This window comes from Cupressus sempervirens, chromosome 2 (genome assembly GCF_028749045.1).
Source record: "Cupressus sempervirens isolate cs-2001-9-10 chromosome 2, ASM2874904v1, whole genome shotgun sequence".
Taxonomy (NCBI): Eukaryota; Viridiplantae; Streptophyta; class Pinopsida; order Cupressales; family Cupressaceae; genus Cupressus; species Cupressus sempervirens.
Genome location: NC_143119.1, coordinates 757,368,499 through 757,386,184, shown reverse-complemented (window position 1 = coordinate 757,386,184; position 17,686 = coordinate 757,368,499). Strand labels below are relative to the sequence as shown.

The 17,686-nt window shown below is 36.9% G+C and overlaps 1 protein-coding gene and 1 long non-coding RNA gene across 2 annotated transcripts in view; one reads left to right on the top strand and one right to left on the bottom strand.

Moving 5' to 3' along the window:
- LOC149575631 (asparagine synthetase [glutamine-hydrolyzing] 2-like) overlaps window positions 1–17,686 on the bottom strand; it is a 50,031-nt gene that overhangs the window by 8,887 nt on the left and 23,458 nt on the right. Inside the window, exons 6-11 of the mRNA XM_089816058.1 lie at window positions 6,902–6,996; window positions 6,452–6,613; window positions 5,917–5,997; window positions 5,593–5,814; window positions 5,153–5,287; window positions 4,908–4,988 (exon numbers count right to left, since the gene is read on the bottom strand). Of these exons, the coding sequence (XP_089672184.1) occupies window positions 4,908–4,988; window positions 5,153–5,287; window positions 5,593–5,814; window positions 5,917–5,997; window positions 6,452–6,613; window positions 6,902–6,996 (776 nt within the window). The remainder of the gene's footprint in view (window positions 1–4,907; window positions 4,989–5,152; window positions 5,288–5,592; window positions 5,815–5,916; window positions 5,998–6,451; window positions 6,614–6,901; window positions 6,997–17,686) is intronic.
- On the top strand, window positions 4–3,869 carry LOC149575632 (uncharacterized). The gene is made up of 2 exons (XR_016360192.1): window positions 4–3,173; window positions 3,272–3,869. It is a non-coding gene; the product is annotated as an uncharacterized LOC149575632 (long non-coding RNA).

The window sequence follows — 17,686 nt, the reverse complement described above, 5'->3', positions numbered from 1 at the left end:
TTTGTTTCTAGAATAGAATGTTTCTATTCTTCAGTTAGCTGTAGATAATTGTTAGTTTTCTCTTAGCTAGAATAGAAAGTTTCTATTCTTTACGATCATTTCCTAAGGAAACATTGTTCCATTCTTTTGTATATATAGTCCTCTAGGCCTCTGTCAATAACAAACAAATATTTTCCAATTACTTTGTGATATGGTATCAAAGCCAATACTCTAAATTTTTTCGAAAATAATTATAATTTCTTGGTTGAAATTATTTGCCTTTTATTTTCGAAATTATTTACATGCTTATTGGCTTCCAACTCTCTCTATAATTCAACTAGGGTTTCTGTTCTGAGAGATCTGAATCCGCCAACTTCTAGTTCAGCTTTGCATCCCATTTATGTCCAGATCTGTTTGATTTTTCTGCACATTTCTGCCATTATTTGTGGGTTTTTTCGCAGCAGGGTCTTTTTGTTCAAAACCCTAATTTTTGAGTTCGGAAAAAAAAGTGATTCCAAATTCTTCTTGGGTTTTTTGAGAACTCAATTAGGTCATCCTCTATATTTCTTGGGTGCCTTGATTTTCGTGCCTCTATTTTCGAGCCAGCTGATATAGAAACCGACAACATATTATTTTTGGGTTTTTCAAGCTCTCTTCAAGGTCACCCTTCAAATTTTCTAGATCTCTACTTTTTTAGGGTTGCATGTACTTGCATGTTGTTTGCATGTGCTACTTTACCATGCAAAGTCTCGTGTTTTCATTATTTTTTCCCAGAAAATAAATAAATTTGATGGGTTTTCATATTTTTTTCCTCAAAATTTTTTTAATAGGTTTTTATAAATTTTCCCTTAAAATTTTCTGATTCTGTAATTCACAAGGGTTGTGTGGGATTCCTTTGTGGGTTTGTAATTTTTTCCTCAAAAATTATTTGTTGGGTTTTGATTGATTTTTCATCTCAAAAATCATGTTGGGGTTTGATTGATTTTTCACTTCAAAATCATGTCAAGTTTTGATTAATTTTTCACCTCAAAATGATGTCAGTTTTTTTTTATTGATTTTTCACCCCAAAAATCGTGTTCGGTTCTTTTTATTTTCTCCTAAATATCATGGCTTTTTGCGGTTTGTTTTGGAGTTTTATGCTCATCTGCAAAGTTTTGGAGCATTATCCAAAGTACCATCGGCAGTCTTCTCAGCAGACATCCTTTGCTCTAGATTTAGAAGGCTCCTGGAAGAAGAACGTTCAATGCAACTATTGCCACAAGTTTGGTCACATGAAGGTTGAATGTTGGAAGCGCTTAGCTGCCCTATCTAAGCAATCTAGTTTGTAGCCCACAGTGAACAGTGCGAAGCACCTTGAGCAGACAAAATCTGCCTTTTACGCTTTTTGAGAGCTTCGTGCTTTAGATAGATTACCCATTAAGGGAGGGTATTACGATAATAGATAGTTTCTATTATCTTTGTTTAGTATCTAATGGTTATCTATTGTAATCTTCGGTAAATATTAGAATGTTTCTAATATTTAGTTTTCTATTTCTAGAATAGAATTTTTCTATTCTTTAGTTCGCTGTAGATAATTGTTAGTTTTCTCTTAGCTAGAATAGAAAGTTTCTATTCTTCACGATCGTTTGCTAAGGAAACATCGTTCCATTCTTTTGTATATATAGACCTTTAGGTCTCTGTTAATAACAAGCAAATATTTTCCAATTACTTTGTAATATCTTCTACAGCAAGTCACATCAGTGTTGGAATCCCTTCAAGGAAATAGCTTGTCCATCTTCTTTTCAAATGATTAATATAGTAGTAAATCTTGACCTGCTGAAAGATAAGCTTATAACTGCTTCAGTGGGACATTAGTCAAGGATCATGTTCTATGACTAAAAGTGATTTGGTCATATTTTAGAGTTAGCTAGCTATCACTTAAGCATGCAGGTGATGGAGGCTAGGAGCTACTCGCAAGGCTTGGAAGGCAATGGAGCTAGTTGCATGTGAGGAATGGTTTGCCGCTATCCATCCGCACAGTAGGTTGTATGGACTGTTGGAGAGTCTTATGAGAAGATGAACAAGAATATACAAGAGCTTATTAGTTGTTGCCTTGTTATAGCTATTTTTTCCACTACCAATGTTGAGGTACAATTGTGTTAGTCCAGCATGAAGGGACTATCTTAAAGAATTGATAGTTGTTAGTTTGTGATGAAGGTATGCTCTGATACCACTTGATGAAGGTACGCTCTGATACCACTTGATGAAGGGCCACACCACCCTACCAACTCATAACCAAGAGTGCAACAATATGGAGACCAAGAGAGATTTAAAAAAATGCTTCACAAGAAATTTTATTACACTTGAAAATCCTTACAATACCCACAAGATGATATCATAGATATGACTTCTTCACAAAGAAGTTTACAAATTCTTCAACATAAGAGAAATCCCAAATAAGAGTCTTCACACCAAGAGCTTCACCAAGAACTTCTACTTGAAGAGCTACACCTTTAGAACTTTCACACCTTGAAGCTTTTCCTTCCAAAGCTTTCACCTTTCCAAGCTTCTACTTCTCGAGCTACCTCTTCTCGAGCTTCTCCTCCTCGAGTTTTCACCTTTCCAAGCTTGATTAGAAATGCTCATATGCCTTGCTTAAATAGGCACTTACCACCCCATGCACGACTTATCCACAACCTTCTAGATTTCCACCTACACAATATCTACAACCTTCTACAACTTCCATAACCTTCTACAATATCCACAACTTTCTACAATATTCATAACTTTCTAGAATTCTACCCACACACCTCGATAAATGGAATGACAACCGTTTTTATTTTATTTTTCTATTACGCCACCTATGCACTCCGAAAATAGAAATGCCCTTTTCCTTTCTTTTCTCCTTTTTCCCCTTTTTTATTTTTTTATTATTTCTCCTCTAATTTTCGTCACTTTCTCTCTCTTCCACAATTTTTTCTTCTTTTAAAAAAAATAATTTTCCCATGCAAGATGCTCCTGCATCAGTTTGTGACTAGCTGGCTCATTGAAATAATGAGAAATAACCTCTTTCTCAATGGCTACCACAATGGACTTGGTTGGGGTGGATATGGAAGTCTTATCTATGTTGGGATTACATTGTACCTCAGCCTCTGAACCATGACTGATGCTAAAATGCAGAGGAAATACCATGACTATCAAACAGCACAATAAAGGTATTATGCCTTAATTGTTGATAATGATATCATTTCATGCAGCTAAGTATTATTACAACTGCTTTCTTATTTGAGAAAATCTGCATGGATCTTTTCAGGACTCTATAAGCAGCAGGAAGGTAGCTTTTTAATGGTCTGAAAAGAGGATTACCGATCAGGCTAGGTTCTACTATCCTTATTGTCTCCTAGCACCGTTATAAAGCATTTACATTGTGGTTCAGCAACGAAGCATCAGAAAATTGTAATGGCAATACTAATATCTCTTCTTGATTGTTAACTTAGAACTATTTATTACTATAGTATAGAATTGATAGTCAAATTATTGTTGGAGCAGAACTGTATTTGTACAGAGACTTGGTAACAGACTGTTAGGATAGATGATACCATAGGAAAAAATCTGTTAGTAATGAATGCTAGTTATTACAGTCTTATGGGAGGAGGTGGAACAGTTCTCTTGAACAATAAAGTTTATTGCAGGTATTGATGTGAGTTTAAATACACTTTGTGGAAATTCGAGTACTAAACCAGATTAGTGTTGGCCAAAGACAAAGGAATAGAACATATATAAGTCCTTGGAGGCTCTTTGATCCTATATTTATAAATACTGTCATGAAGAATCAGTACAACTGTCAATATGGAATACAAATGTGTATATATTTGAACTCTGATATGATATTTTAGTGTGGATTTCAAACATATTTGAAGAAAAATTCAATCCTGGAGCAAACAAGCTTGCTAACGTTTGCGTCGCTCTCATACTGGATCCCTTCATATCTGGTGTATGGAACTTCATGCTCCATGGTAATTAGGTTCTTCTTCCCCGCTGGATCTCATTTTGCAGCCAATGTTTGTCTTTATATTAATTTTCTAGTGATTCAAGAAGTATAAGATGCCTTTCTGGATATAAATTTGTTTAAAAATTAAAAAAAGAAAAAAGGAAAAAGAAAATAATAAATGCTACCATTTAAATTTGGTTGGTTTACATGGTACAAATAAAAGTTGTCGAGGAGCAGACCATTAATCATAACATGCTCAACCAGTGGCTTATATACCTCAAGTCTCCTACGATTGCAAATTTTGAGTGATTTTATAAAGAAATGATTCTGCCATAACATTTAACAACGTGACATAACAAATTCAACTGCATAATCAATATCATTTTTGATACACTGCAGAGATTTTACCTCTACTTATCAAGATTTAAAATTAAAATTAACAAGCTTTACATTTTTAATTGATTGTTGGAGTATCAACTCTTCCAGTTTCAGGTGTCTATTTTTGGTCTATAATTACTAATTAGCACGCAACAGCAGTTGTTCATGCATTGTTTTAAAAGATATGCAGCAGTAAGAATCTAAGAGATATTGTTGCATGTTATGCACCGGCAGGCTGTTGGATTTAGATCTTATACAGCATTTATTTTTGTGATCTCAATTAATAAACAAATATTTTTTACCGTCAATTTTTTTTTTTCTCTATATGCAACTGTGCTGCTTGATATATTTGATTTTTATTTCAGTATGATGGAAGTGCCTATTATATTTCTTTAAATTGTGACAGGCAACTTAGATAAATCTAAAATACTAATATAGATTGTCAATGATTCTGAGTTATTTGTGTCAGTTTTCTTGACATTATCTAGTAAGTTATGAGAATGATATTTTCTTGGCCCTTTATTGATCATAATTTACTGGCATGTTTGCACTAAAAATAAATGGGAGAAGATTGAGAAACCTTTGGGAGAAAAGGATTCTCCTCGTTGTCAAAAGCTTTGCGAAGAATCCATTTTTCAATTCGCCCAATATTAGGTCTCACCTATAATCACCAGTGACAAAATATATAAATATGCAAAGAATTCAACAGTAATGGTAAAGTTTCACTGTAATACATGCATACTTCTAAACAATTTAAAAAAAAGTTTTATATATTGTTTCTGGATTGAGCTATTGTTGGTTTTTGAAAGAAAATAAAAACTTTACCATCTTCCACTCTGGATCTATTCCCATGACAACATTAATAAAATCTTTATCTAGAAAAGGCACACGGGCTTCCACACCCCATGCTGCTGTTGCCTTATTTGCCCTCAGACAATCATATAGATGAAGGGCTTCGATCTGCAGTGCATGTCAAAAAGTGCAAAAAAATACATGTATAAGTCCAAATCTGCTGTAGTGAACAAAATCACTATATCCTAGATTTTGAGTTGGATGTTTTCCACATGAACATATTTTTGTAACACCTGATAACTGCAATTGTCATTAGTTTTTCGTGAGGGGTATATGGGATCAAGATGGCATCTGCCATCTGTTGGTATATTTGTTAGTAAGAATAGGAACAGTGAATGTAATCCACTACATCGGATGTTTGTTAAAGTGGACGTTTAGATTATAACCTCAATAGTATGCAATAATGATAATACCTTACGGCATGTTTCATGGTGGAACTCTTCTTTACTTGGCGCCTTATGGAAATACAAATAACCTCCGAAGATTTCATCTGCTCCTTCCCCAGAGAGAACCATTTTTACACCAAGAGACTTAATTTTGCGAGCCATTAAGAACATGGGCGTGCTTGCTCTCACAGTGGTGAGATCAAATGTTTCGATGTGATAGATGACATCCTCAATTGCATCAATACCATCCTGCTCTAATGTATAGACAATGAAGCATAGCATTTCCATGTAAGCTTTACGCTCAATTTCTACAATAGAAAGTATTATTTGCCTTAGAATCTTAAAACTTACCTGCACAGAAAAATTGAATTCATGATGTATGGTACCCAGATATTGGGCAACTTCTTTTGCAGCCATCAAATCAGGGGAATCCTGCATCATGTATACAAAAAATGAAATAATCAATTGCTTTGATCTGGCCTGAAAGCCTACAAACTTAAATTGCTAGTCTGAGCAAAGAAGCCTGATGTTGGGCAGAAAGTTATACAAAACTGAATGTTAAACACCTATCAAATTTGTATATTGAACAGCTGATTTCAGAAAGCACGTGGGAAGCAGAGTAGTGTGAACTATGCAACGTGAAAGTTCAAAGAAATGTAAAACTATATAATACTCAAACAGCTACTGACCATTTTATTTATAAATGGACCTTTTAATTATTAGCACCTACTATTAGAATCTACATTTACTAATTCTTATGTGGGAACCCCCTCGTTCACCATGCTTAGTTTTACAGATATTCTCCATGTTCTATTATCAAGAGGGAAAAAGAGAATTCAATGAAATTAGGGAAAAAAAGGCTAAGTGGTTAAAAGTCTTAGTAAACCTTTAAACCAATGGCGAAGGAATGGAGCTGTGCTCCCCACTGTTTAGCTATCTTGGCCTCTTTCAAATGACGGATAGCAACTGCGGCAACTAAGGATGAGTCAAGGCCCCCTGATAAAAGAACTCCAAAAGGAACATCTGTCATAAGCCTCTTTACCACAGCCTGTAACTAATAAGAGTCATCAATCAGTGTGCTTGAATAAAAGCACAAAAATCCAAACAAAAATCTCGGAAAGGAGAAGATCTCATTTACAAACACCATGAAATCATTTTATAAAAATGAGGCCTCATCATAATTTCAACATGGAAGGAATGCAGCTAACTTAGAATAGATTAGACCATATTAATACAAAAGCATTCGGAGTACTATTGTGTGCCTCATGGATAATATGCAATAAAGCAGAATCTCCTAGTAAAGTCCCTAACATAGTTAAAAGGGATGTTATTATACTTGCTCAAATGTTTGCCGAACCTTCAATGGATCATAGGGAGTAGATGGTATTTCTTTTGAATACCAAGGAGGGTTATACCATCTTCGTATGCTACCTGCAATGACCATTTAACCAATTAGTTTGGATTGTACTCTGCACATAAACATTCTTGATAATTTAAAGATAAACCGATTTGAAAAAGCACAAACCAGCTAGATTCAAATCTAGGGCGCCCATAACATTGAACAATTTTCTACACATGGAATCATTTTGAGAAAAGGAATCGTTGGAAAAAAAATAAACCAGGTAAGGCCGATATTTAAGCCTTCGTTTCTGAAATAGAGGAATACAAGATGATAATAACTTTAATGCTATACTGATTCAGAGAATATTGAGAAAAAAATACAACTATCTTATTCATTGTGATTTTCTGTCCTAATAATCCTTTCGAAAAATTCTTAGTAAATTTGAAAAAGAAACTGCTGCAGCGTTGTATAATATTTTGTGATGAAAATTGTGAATTTTATATTGATAATATAGAGCTGAAAATTACAATCAACAAAATACTTTTTCTAACCCAAAGACTCACACTCCCCTCCCAAACCTTGAATTAGCCGTCCCTGAGATGTCCCCGCATCAGATACTTAAGTACCCAAGCACCCCCACCTCTGCCATTCTGCAACCATGCCACCGCTGGGATGTGTACTTGAATTTCTATTTGAACTTGATTTTTGAATGTGACTATTGGGTATGTAATACGTTACTATATTGAATTTCAATGGTTCTAATTCATGTTGCAATTTTGCAATGTTCAAGTATTTTTATATTGTATGTTCTAGTGAACTATTGAAACATCATTTCATAACTAGCATTTCAAGTTCTATATGTATACTATACAACACCCCTCTCTGGCCAATCCTCCCCTTGCCGCCGTCCCCTGGCCATCCTCCCGCCGTCTCGAAAATGAGGCCCATTTTTCCCACGTCCTAGAAACTCGCCCCGACGTCCCGCCGTCCCAGAGTACCCCCATACTGGTGTAACCCTGGACTATAATTTTAATCTCAATATGTTTTTATTCAGAATAGTGTAAGTGTGGCTATTGTCTTGTTTTCATTTCTTTCAATTTGTTCTATTTGCATGATGCAGAAGCATTTGGGGCTCATGCTATTGTACACACCAAAACAATTTTCAGATTTCTTCTTCTGATTTGATTGTGTTGTGTTGTAGGTCTTTATTGGTTTATTGTTGTAGTTTTTGCTTTTATTTTGGGTATAGTGTGCTTGAATGGAGACAATCGAAATTTGTTTTACATTTCCTTGCTTAGTAGGTCTGCTACTTCTTCTTTGCCATGCAGACCTTGAATGGCTCACATGCTGACCTAACTGTTTAAGTTTCACTGGAGTTCCAAATTTTGAATTACAATTTGTTGGAACCTGCAACATTGGTTTTTTGTTGGGCATTATTTTCCATTATAAGTGTTGTATTACTTCTGTTGGGTTGCAAGGAATGATCATCTATAAAATTGGGCACTCAAATTCGAATTGGGATTTATGAATTCTGCAGAAATGAAAATTTGATTCAGCTATCGCACAGAAGCCGATGATGGCTCTTAATGCTAGTAGATTGGTCATTAAGATATTATTTACATTAGATGGTTACATAACAGTCAAAAGAACATTCTTAAACTACTGATATTACTCTTCTTGGATTGTTATAGCTTTGACAGACCTGGCCACAGCTATCATTCACCAATGCAACACTTACAAATCTAGGCAAGTTATTATGCCAATTATTATTTTCCTGCAACCTTCACGGGCCATTTTGGGCCACCTATAATATTTTGATTGTGCCTAATCTAGATTGAGCTTATTTTTTGATTGTTCACGACCTATCCATGTTTGGGGACAGGTTTTTCTTCAAATTGAAGTATCTGGAGATTGTGTAAGTGTGAAAAGGAGAGAAAATAATGGATTCATTGAATATCTTCCTCCTTAGCTTCAACCAAAAGAGAATTATCCTGCTGATAGGACTGTGACCCCTAAAAGGTTATTGGAGTAAAGACTTACGAGTTCATATATTTTTGAGTTAGTGTTGAGGCTTGTTGTTGGGCCATGTCCTTGCAACATTTTGATTAGGTAATCAGGTTAGAATCCTAACCCTTACATAATGCCTAATAGGCAAAAGAGAGGGATCTCACAAGCAAGGAGACAACCAAAACATTAGTAAGGAAATAAGAGAGAATCTCATGAGGGATGAGAAAAGAAGAAAAGTGCCCTCGCCCAACGAATCAATTTTTTTTTGGCTCCTTCCTGCTTCAATGGTAAGCTATGGCATCTTATGGGATGCTCTTGGCCATGATTTCTCTTTGCCTTTGGTGCAAGCTCTGACATTTTCTGACCTGGATTTGTTTGGGTGGTTGTTTTGCACGAAGTTTTGCCTAAGGTTTACTTGCCTACCGCTTTTAGTGTCATGAGTGTTTGTTTTGCTCCATAGTGACTGCTACTATTGTTGGCTTATCTGTTGGTTCTAGTTGTACTCACCCTTCAAGGGAGAAAGATCATCTAATTCCTTATGTTAAATCATTCTCCATTGTGGCAAGGATGTGGAAAATGAGGACTTTTATCAATGTAGAGGTTTGAAACGCATATTATAAAACCCTTGGCTTTCTCTTCTCAACCTTCACAATTGGGTGTTGGATTCTTGGGGGGCCTTTTGTGGTAGGCAAATGAGCTCTTTCCCTATACCTAGTATTTCTTCATTGCTTGGTTTTCCTCTTTTGAGGACATAATCTCAGTGTTTGATAAATTGTGGGCTTGGGCAAAGTGCTTCTTAGAAAACTTGATCAACTTCTTTTTGTAGACACCAAAATCCTTTAGAAAATAAAGTATTTTTATTTTCTTAAAAAGTTCCTGATGACATCATCATTTATTAATTAATTAATTTATTTATTTTTATGCTATTAAATCCCTTTATCTTAATTAAAAATATTTAATTAAGGAATCCCTCCCAAAAATGTTTAAATCTTATTTAAACACTATTTCCTTATTTATTAATTATTTAATTAATAAATTGACCAAAAAATTCAAAATAAATAAATAAATTATTTTTTGCCCAAAACTTGGCCAATTTCCTTAAGACCACTAACCTCTTCCAAAATTTCCTAATCCTTCTTTAATTTTGATTAAAGACTAATCCCATAATTTCCTACCCCTAATCCCAACTCAAAATATTTAATTAAGATTAAATATTAATTCTCATGTTTATTAAAAAAGTTTTAATAAATATCTCCTCAACCCAAACCCTTGAAATAAATAAAACTTTATTTATTTTCTAAAAAACTAATTTATCCTCATCCTAGGAAGTTTTAGACTCTTCTAGAAAGTCTTCATCCTCATCCTAAGAAGTTCTAGACTATTCTAGAAAGTCTTTATCCTCATCCAAAGTCTAGATTCTTCTAGAAGATGTCTTTAAACATAATCCTAATCCCCTCCTAACCTTGTCACATTCCATAAACATGGATTAAGACTTACTAACCCAAGCCAAAGTTAACAAATATCTCCTCCTTCACCCACCTTCATTAAATGCCATCCACTTGCTTATCCCTAAGCTAATCCTAAACCATCTTAATCCACCCTCCAATCATTTGCACAATCCTAAGCAAGCCTAAAACCTTCCTAATCAAGCTCAAGTCGAAATTCCTCTCATCTCCCATAAAATATCCCAACCATAAAACTTTATGAAGCCACTAGGCCATAAATAACTCTTTGAAGCCCTTTCATTGCTCTTACAAGCCATTATGAGGGTCTTTATGAAGATTTTATCCCTTGAGCCTCCTTTGTTAACTCATCCTTCCCCTTTTCTCCATCCTCTCACCCTATGACATTTGTCACTTCCTGATTGGCTGTAAGGAAGCACAATCCATGTGCTCTCCTCTCATGCAATATGAGCCCTCCATGAGCTTTTCTCCATCTTTACATCTTAGCCCTCAATCCCTCAAGCCTTTTGCCTATAAATTGGATCCTTCCCTTTTGCAAAAGAACACAATCCATGAAGTAAAGTCATAATGCCATTTTAAGAAGCCATTTTACCTCAAAATCATACACTCAACCAAATTTCAACTCCATTTGAAGCCTTTTTTGAAGCATAAGCTTGAGCATACATTCTATCTATTTAGACAAAGCCACTCAACAAGAGAGCTTCTCATTGAGAGAACCCATTAATGGCTCATATTCTCAATTGAGAGCTCATCTTAGTCTATCTCGAAGTTTATGAATTTTGTTTAGTTTGTAGAAGCTTTATTTAAATTTGGTTTCTATTAGCATACTAACATTGCTCATATATATTTTGACACGCCCGGTGAGACCTCGCATGGGTCATCTTCATTAGCTTTTTTAGTCAAGTTTTGTATGTCATTTGCTAATTTTGGCTAATTTTGCTTGTTTTTGTGATTGGTAGGATTGTATAAATTGGTTTTGTAGGTCCACATGAGCATAAAGAAGACAAAGGAATTCATAGTCTATTTCATAGTGTTTGCAAATTTTTAAAGCTTATAGGTGGACAAAGCACTTGGAATTCTTCTTCCTCTTCTTGTCTATATTCTTATTATTCCATCTACTTCTTCTTCTTCTTCTTCTTCTTCTTGTGGAAGATCTTGGCCTTTTTTTTTGCAAGGAAGCAAAATCATACACACTTTTTTTAAGTACTTAAAATGAACCTCCAAATCATACTTAAATCCATTAAAAACTAAAAATTTGCAAAAAAAAAAAAAAATCTTTTAACAAGTGAAACTAAACTAATCCAATCATTTGCATTCTTGCAACATCAAGGTTTTAGATGCATTCATGCAAAGTTAGGAACACTTCATTTTTGGGAATTTAAAAAAAAACTTCAAGTTTCCATTTCAAAAGGTTCAAAATTAACACTAAGTGCACACTAAAATCTAAATCAAACTCAAAGCATCAATCAAGTATAAACTGAACCTCATTTGCAAATATTTTAAAGTTCTTTTAAAAATCTCATGAAAATTAAGAGTCCTAAATGGTTGCCAAAATTGTCTTAAAAGCTTTGTTATTTGTTCCAAACAAATGTCTTGTTGCAAAATCTTGAATGTTTCTTAGGTTTTTCATGCATCAAAACAATCTAGGAATATCATTTTTGGGCTTAAAACATGCAAATTAGAACACAAAATCTTGAATGAAAACCAAAGTCCAAAGAGTCATTTTCACTTTTGAGTCCAAAACAACCTTGAATGATCTAAAATTAAAACAAAGCACTTCAAAGTTCTTAAAACAACACACAAAATCTCAATCTTGAATGCTCAAAGGAAAAAACTTGAATGTTTAATCACTTGTCTTTGAATGCATGTTGCTAAAATCACTCTTGAGTGCCATGGATTAAAATCAAGTTTATTTTTTTTATGAATGCACGATTAAAACAACAAATCCAATCTTGAATGCAAAAGGTCAATTAATCATTACAATATCTCACACTTCATCTTTTGGGGCATAAAAAGAATCTACATTTTAAAAACTTTCTAAGTTATAAAAGCAAATAGAGACACTTTGAGTAAATTTGTTGTTGGACTCACCCTCTTTAATCACGCATCATTCTAACCATTGGTTGCAATATCAGCGCCATATATGGGGATGGGTTTACCTAAGAAGGTGTTAAGTGCTCCACAAAAATCAAATTCCACTCACTTGAGTTTTTATTGGTTTTTCTAAGATAGAAAATTTCTTAAATGCACATTAGTCTCGATAACACTTCATTTGGGCATAAAAATTGAACAAATTTTGACGTGGAGGGCCTCCGGGCGCTCTTGAAATTGAGTTTTACACATCTTTATTTTGGGCTTAAAACAAACTCACACTCAATCTTGAATGCTTTAAAGAAAAATCAATCGATACTTGACATGAGTTTACTTTTGTTGATCCTAAATCTTCTTAGTGTATTCATTCTTCGATCGATTTTACTTTTGTTAACGTTTTAAGTTGGAATTGAACATTTGCATCCTAAACATGTGTATTTGCAAGGTCTAGATCCGAAAAACTTAAGCGTCAGTTGGAAAAGAACTCTGTCTTTTAGCCCAAGATCATCCAAGTCTTCTCTCCCCTTGTCGTCTTTCGAGGCCATCTTGGGTGCATAAGATTAGGATCCAAAATCTTGTCAGCTTTTAGGAGGCCTGCTTGGGGATTTCATCACCCCTTGGGACGACCTCAACTCCAGCATTCCGACAGAGTATAAAGATTGGGAGGTGAATCCAAAGACACCTCTCTTGAGATCAAAATTCTGTCACTCGGGCTAAGCCTCAAGGAACTTTATACCTTTGAGAAGTGAAAGAGGAGAAGTGGGTTACCGCTCCTCTCAGCTGTGTGACATCTTTTTGTTTTCATCTACGGATTTGGGCCTCACGTACCTTGGATATATCGAAGACTCCCTAGCTAAACCAACTGTCAGCCTTACAGACAACCATCTAGGGTGTTAATGTATTTGAAGTGGCTGATCGAAACATTTGTAAAACATACACACTCCTTGGCGCAAGTATCACATTCTGAGAATCAAAAACTTCTATCTGGTTGTTCCTATCTATTGCTTGATTTTTTACTTGTTGAATGAATGTTTGCCAAACTTGGTCAATCCTAGCTTAGGGCATACTTAGCGTAGTCACTACCTATTCCAGAAGTTGAACGAGTTGAAGCAAAATAACCAAAATCTCTCTAAGCCAAGTAGATTCAAGAATTTATGTCAGAACAACCCAAACCCAAACAGAAGTTTCACAAAGCCAAACTCAAGCCATCTCAGGCATACCAAGAAATTGCAGCTAAGAAAAAGGAAGTAACACCAAGCCCTCGAATTGCCAAACTCCACAAAGCAGAAGACAAAGCTGTCGACGAAGCCCTTCAAGATGCCTGGTTAGATCGCACTATCAAATTTAGGAAGCATCCAGGAGTTAACCCTGCTTATGCCTTACCAACTAGACATGATTTCTATGATTAGGCCCCCTTGTTCCTCCACATCTTCTTGCATAAGCTCCACTTTAGAGTCATCCTTGTAGGTAAGCCAGCCACCCTTAGTCATCCCCTTAAGAATTTTAGCTCACCCATCTCATTTAGATCTTTGCCTTAGAACCAAACCAATCCCCTCAAACCTAGCTAGCATCCCAAAAGCCTAAACTTCACATCCAAGCCTTCAAAATTGTTGTCACCTTGCCAAAGTCTGCCATTCCTACCATCTTGCAAATCCACCAATCTCACCAAGGTTATCCCTTTGATAGAGCTTTGTCTAGGGTAATCTATCTTTGTCACTTGTTATCCCTCATCACCTTGAGCTAAAGGTTGGGATCCACAAGTGGTCAATCTCGTGTTTTTCCTAAAGGATCATCAGTCTATCCTTAAGTTGACACAATCACCACCAAGCTTGCACATAGGAAAGTAGACCTTTCATGATTTGGCGGCATATCTTTGAAGTTAGAATCCCCAACCCAATCCTCCTTAGGTTTGTCATATAGCTTTGCCTCAACCTAGGAAATCATTTGCATAGAAAAGCCTTCCCCCTTTGCATCCATCAGCATTGTTGCATCTCATCCCTAGGAACATTTTCATGCCACCCGTCACTTGCTTAGCCAAGAAGAAGAAAGAAAGAATGGAACCCTATCATTTGGATCAAATAACATCGCTCCCCTTGAGCACTCAACCATCCTTCAACCCAGAGAACACTATACCATCACCTACTGACATTGAAGCTTTCATGAACCAACCGGGAAATGCAATATTGGTGAATGCCATTATAGACAAGAACAAAGAAACAATCATGGCTAACTTTCGAAGGGACAACATAGGAGCCTTTGACTTTGGAAGACCTCTTCCCTTATCAAATCCATCTCACTCGTTGTTTGGACAACTCCCACCACCCATAGGCTCTTATGATTCAAATTATCCTCAATATGTGCCAAAAGAAGAGCCTCAACCCACCCCATATGATCCAACAGACCCAAACATACCAGCCTCCACTCAAGTTGAAATCTCCCTTCCGCAAACCAATCCAGCCACCACCACTCCACCATTGGTCCACACCACTCCATCCCAAACCCCCTTCGCCCAAAACACCTCATCATTCACTCCCTTCACTATTGCTACTGCTGCTCTCCAACCCAGCCTTCCAAATCCACCCGTCTCCCAAATCAGTGCTAGCATCTTTGGCCAACCTCAGCAATATACAACCAGGATGCCACCCATGGGGCCAAGTAATCAACCTTTCATCACCCCCAGCTTGTTTACCTCAGCTCAGAGCACAATTCCATCATTTCCACTAGGTCCTTGGAGTTCAATGCCATTAGCCACAAATCCACAAGCTACTACCCTCACTCCACAAAGCTATCAAACCCCACAAGCTACTACCAATGTTCTACCAAGCTCTCAAGTGACCCAAGCTCTTGCCACCACTCTACCAAGCTTTCAAATCCAGCCACCAAGCTATCAAACCCCATCAGTTCCATTCCCAAGCTTTCAATTCCCACCACCTCCACCACCAACTAATCCATTACCTCCTATTACTAACTATTTTTCTATGTCACTTCTAGGAGGAAATCCACCACAACCAACCACCAATTACTTGGCCTCCTTTGCCATGATACCCTCCCAAATGGAGGCACAACCTACATATATTGGTCAAACTCCTCAAATCCCAAGTCACATTCCACAAGCTTCCCAATCCTTTCTCCAAGCTTCACAACCATCTTATACCTTACCTCCACAAAGCAATCCATTTATCCCATAGCTAGTCTACATCTCTCAATCCCTATCCCAAATCCCATACCAGCAGCAAGCCTCGCAACACATGCAGCAATATGTGCCTCCTCCACCTTAGCAACCCATCATCCACCATTCAGTTGCCCAAGCCATGTACAATCCCTACCAGCCCATACCTCAAAGCCATCCATGTTCTATTGTCCCATCTAGCACATACCTACCTCAGGGCACTCTTACATTGGGTGCACCCCAGCCATCACCCATTAATTTAGAATGGGAAGCCATGAAGACATCTTTGAAGAGCATCCAGGAGGGAAATGATCCAAAAACTTTCAAGTTTGAGAATGTGTATCCTTACCCATTTGACAGAGCCATTACCATGACACCATTTCCCAAACACTTTGAGATACTCAAGTTTGACAAATTCAGAGGAAAAGGAGACCCTGTCACCACATATCAAAGAATTTTACATGCACTGCCAAGAAGTGGCATACGGTGACGTCTTCCTCTTGTGTCTCTTTCCCAAAAGCTTGGCCAGACCAGCTCTTGAATGGTTTTATAGAATCCCATATGGCACAATTAAAAACTTTGTTGAATTGTTTGAGGCATTTGTAGCCCAATATGCCCATCTTGTTGAAACAGAGCTCTCAGTAGTTGATCTTGTCCACACTAAGCAAAAAGGTGGAGAAAGCCTTCTCGAATATCTGCAAAGATGGCAAACCCTTACCACCCGCATATCTTGCACCTTGCCAGAATGTCATTTGGTGAAAATGTTTATTGATAATGCCCATCCTAGCTTGGCTCACCACATGACCATGAACTGTTTGCAGACCTACAAAGATATCAAAGAAAAAGGAATGATCCTTGAGCAAGGACTCATTAAAGATGGTGTGGTCAAGATTTACAAGGAAGCCAACCAAAATCAATCACATTCCAATGACAAGTCTAGGTAATGGAACAAAAACAAGCACGTTGCAACAGACGACGTCACTGACACCAGACATGTGAATATTGTTGGTCCTTCCCAAAATCAGTCCAACCCACCTTATCAACCAAACAATCAACAAACTATCAACTACCAACACTAGAATCACCAAAGCTATCAAGGCCACAATCCAAGACCCAACTTTCAAGGGTCTAGCAATCAAGCTAATGCCATCAATGTAGCTGCAGGACCAAAGCCCAAGTTCCAACCTGCACTTAGAAATTATACACCCCTTGGTGAGCCATTGGATGTCATTTTTGAGAAATTGACTAAGAGAAACCTCATCAAATTTCCTCCTACCCAACAAATTGCCCCAAGCCAATCCAAAGCTGCATGGTACAAAGACAATGAGTACTGCAAATTTCATAGGGTAAAAGGTCACACCACCCTCAGATGCATGAAACTGAAAGATTATGTGCAAGACCTCATTGATCGGAAAGAAATCACCGTTGGTGCCCAAAACTCTCCCAATGCAGGCTTACAGATCTATCAAAATGCTTTTCCCCCTCACAACCAAAATCCTGGAAAAGCACCTATCCAAACCAACAACAACAACACCAACAACCGCCAGCCAAACCAACATCATGGGAAGAACAATGACCACACTTCATCCTATATAGATTATGGTAGCCTCATAGGTTGTATATCCGAGAAACAGCCTTCTGTCAATGTTATCAATATCCAAGGACCAAACAATGAGTGTGCAGTCACCACTCGAAGAGCGCGATTTAACATCGCAGGCCTACCAGTTTCACCAGCACCATCAGCTCCATCAAAAAGCCAGTACAATATCTTGGAACACCTTGGGAACATGCCAGCCCAAATCTCCATTTTAGACCTTCTTCACATTAGTCATGTGTATAAAAACATCCTTGACAGTGCTCTCATAGAATCCTGTGTCCCTTCAGATATCAACGCTATTGATTTTCGTAATCTCGTTGGACACCTATCTTCCTCATGTGCCCTATCATTCAAACCCACTGACATACTCGTGGTCGAGCTAGATCACACCCTTCCACTTCGCATAGCCATTATGGTATCCAATTTTGCCATAAAAAGAGTAATGATAGATA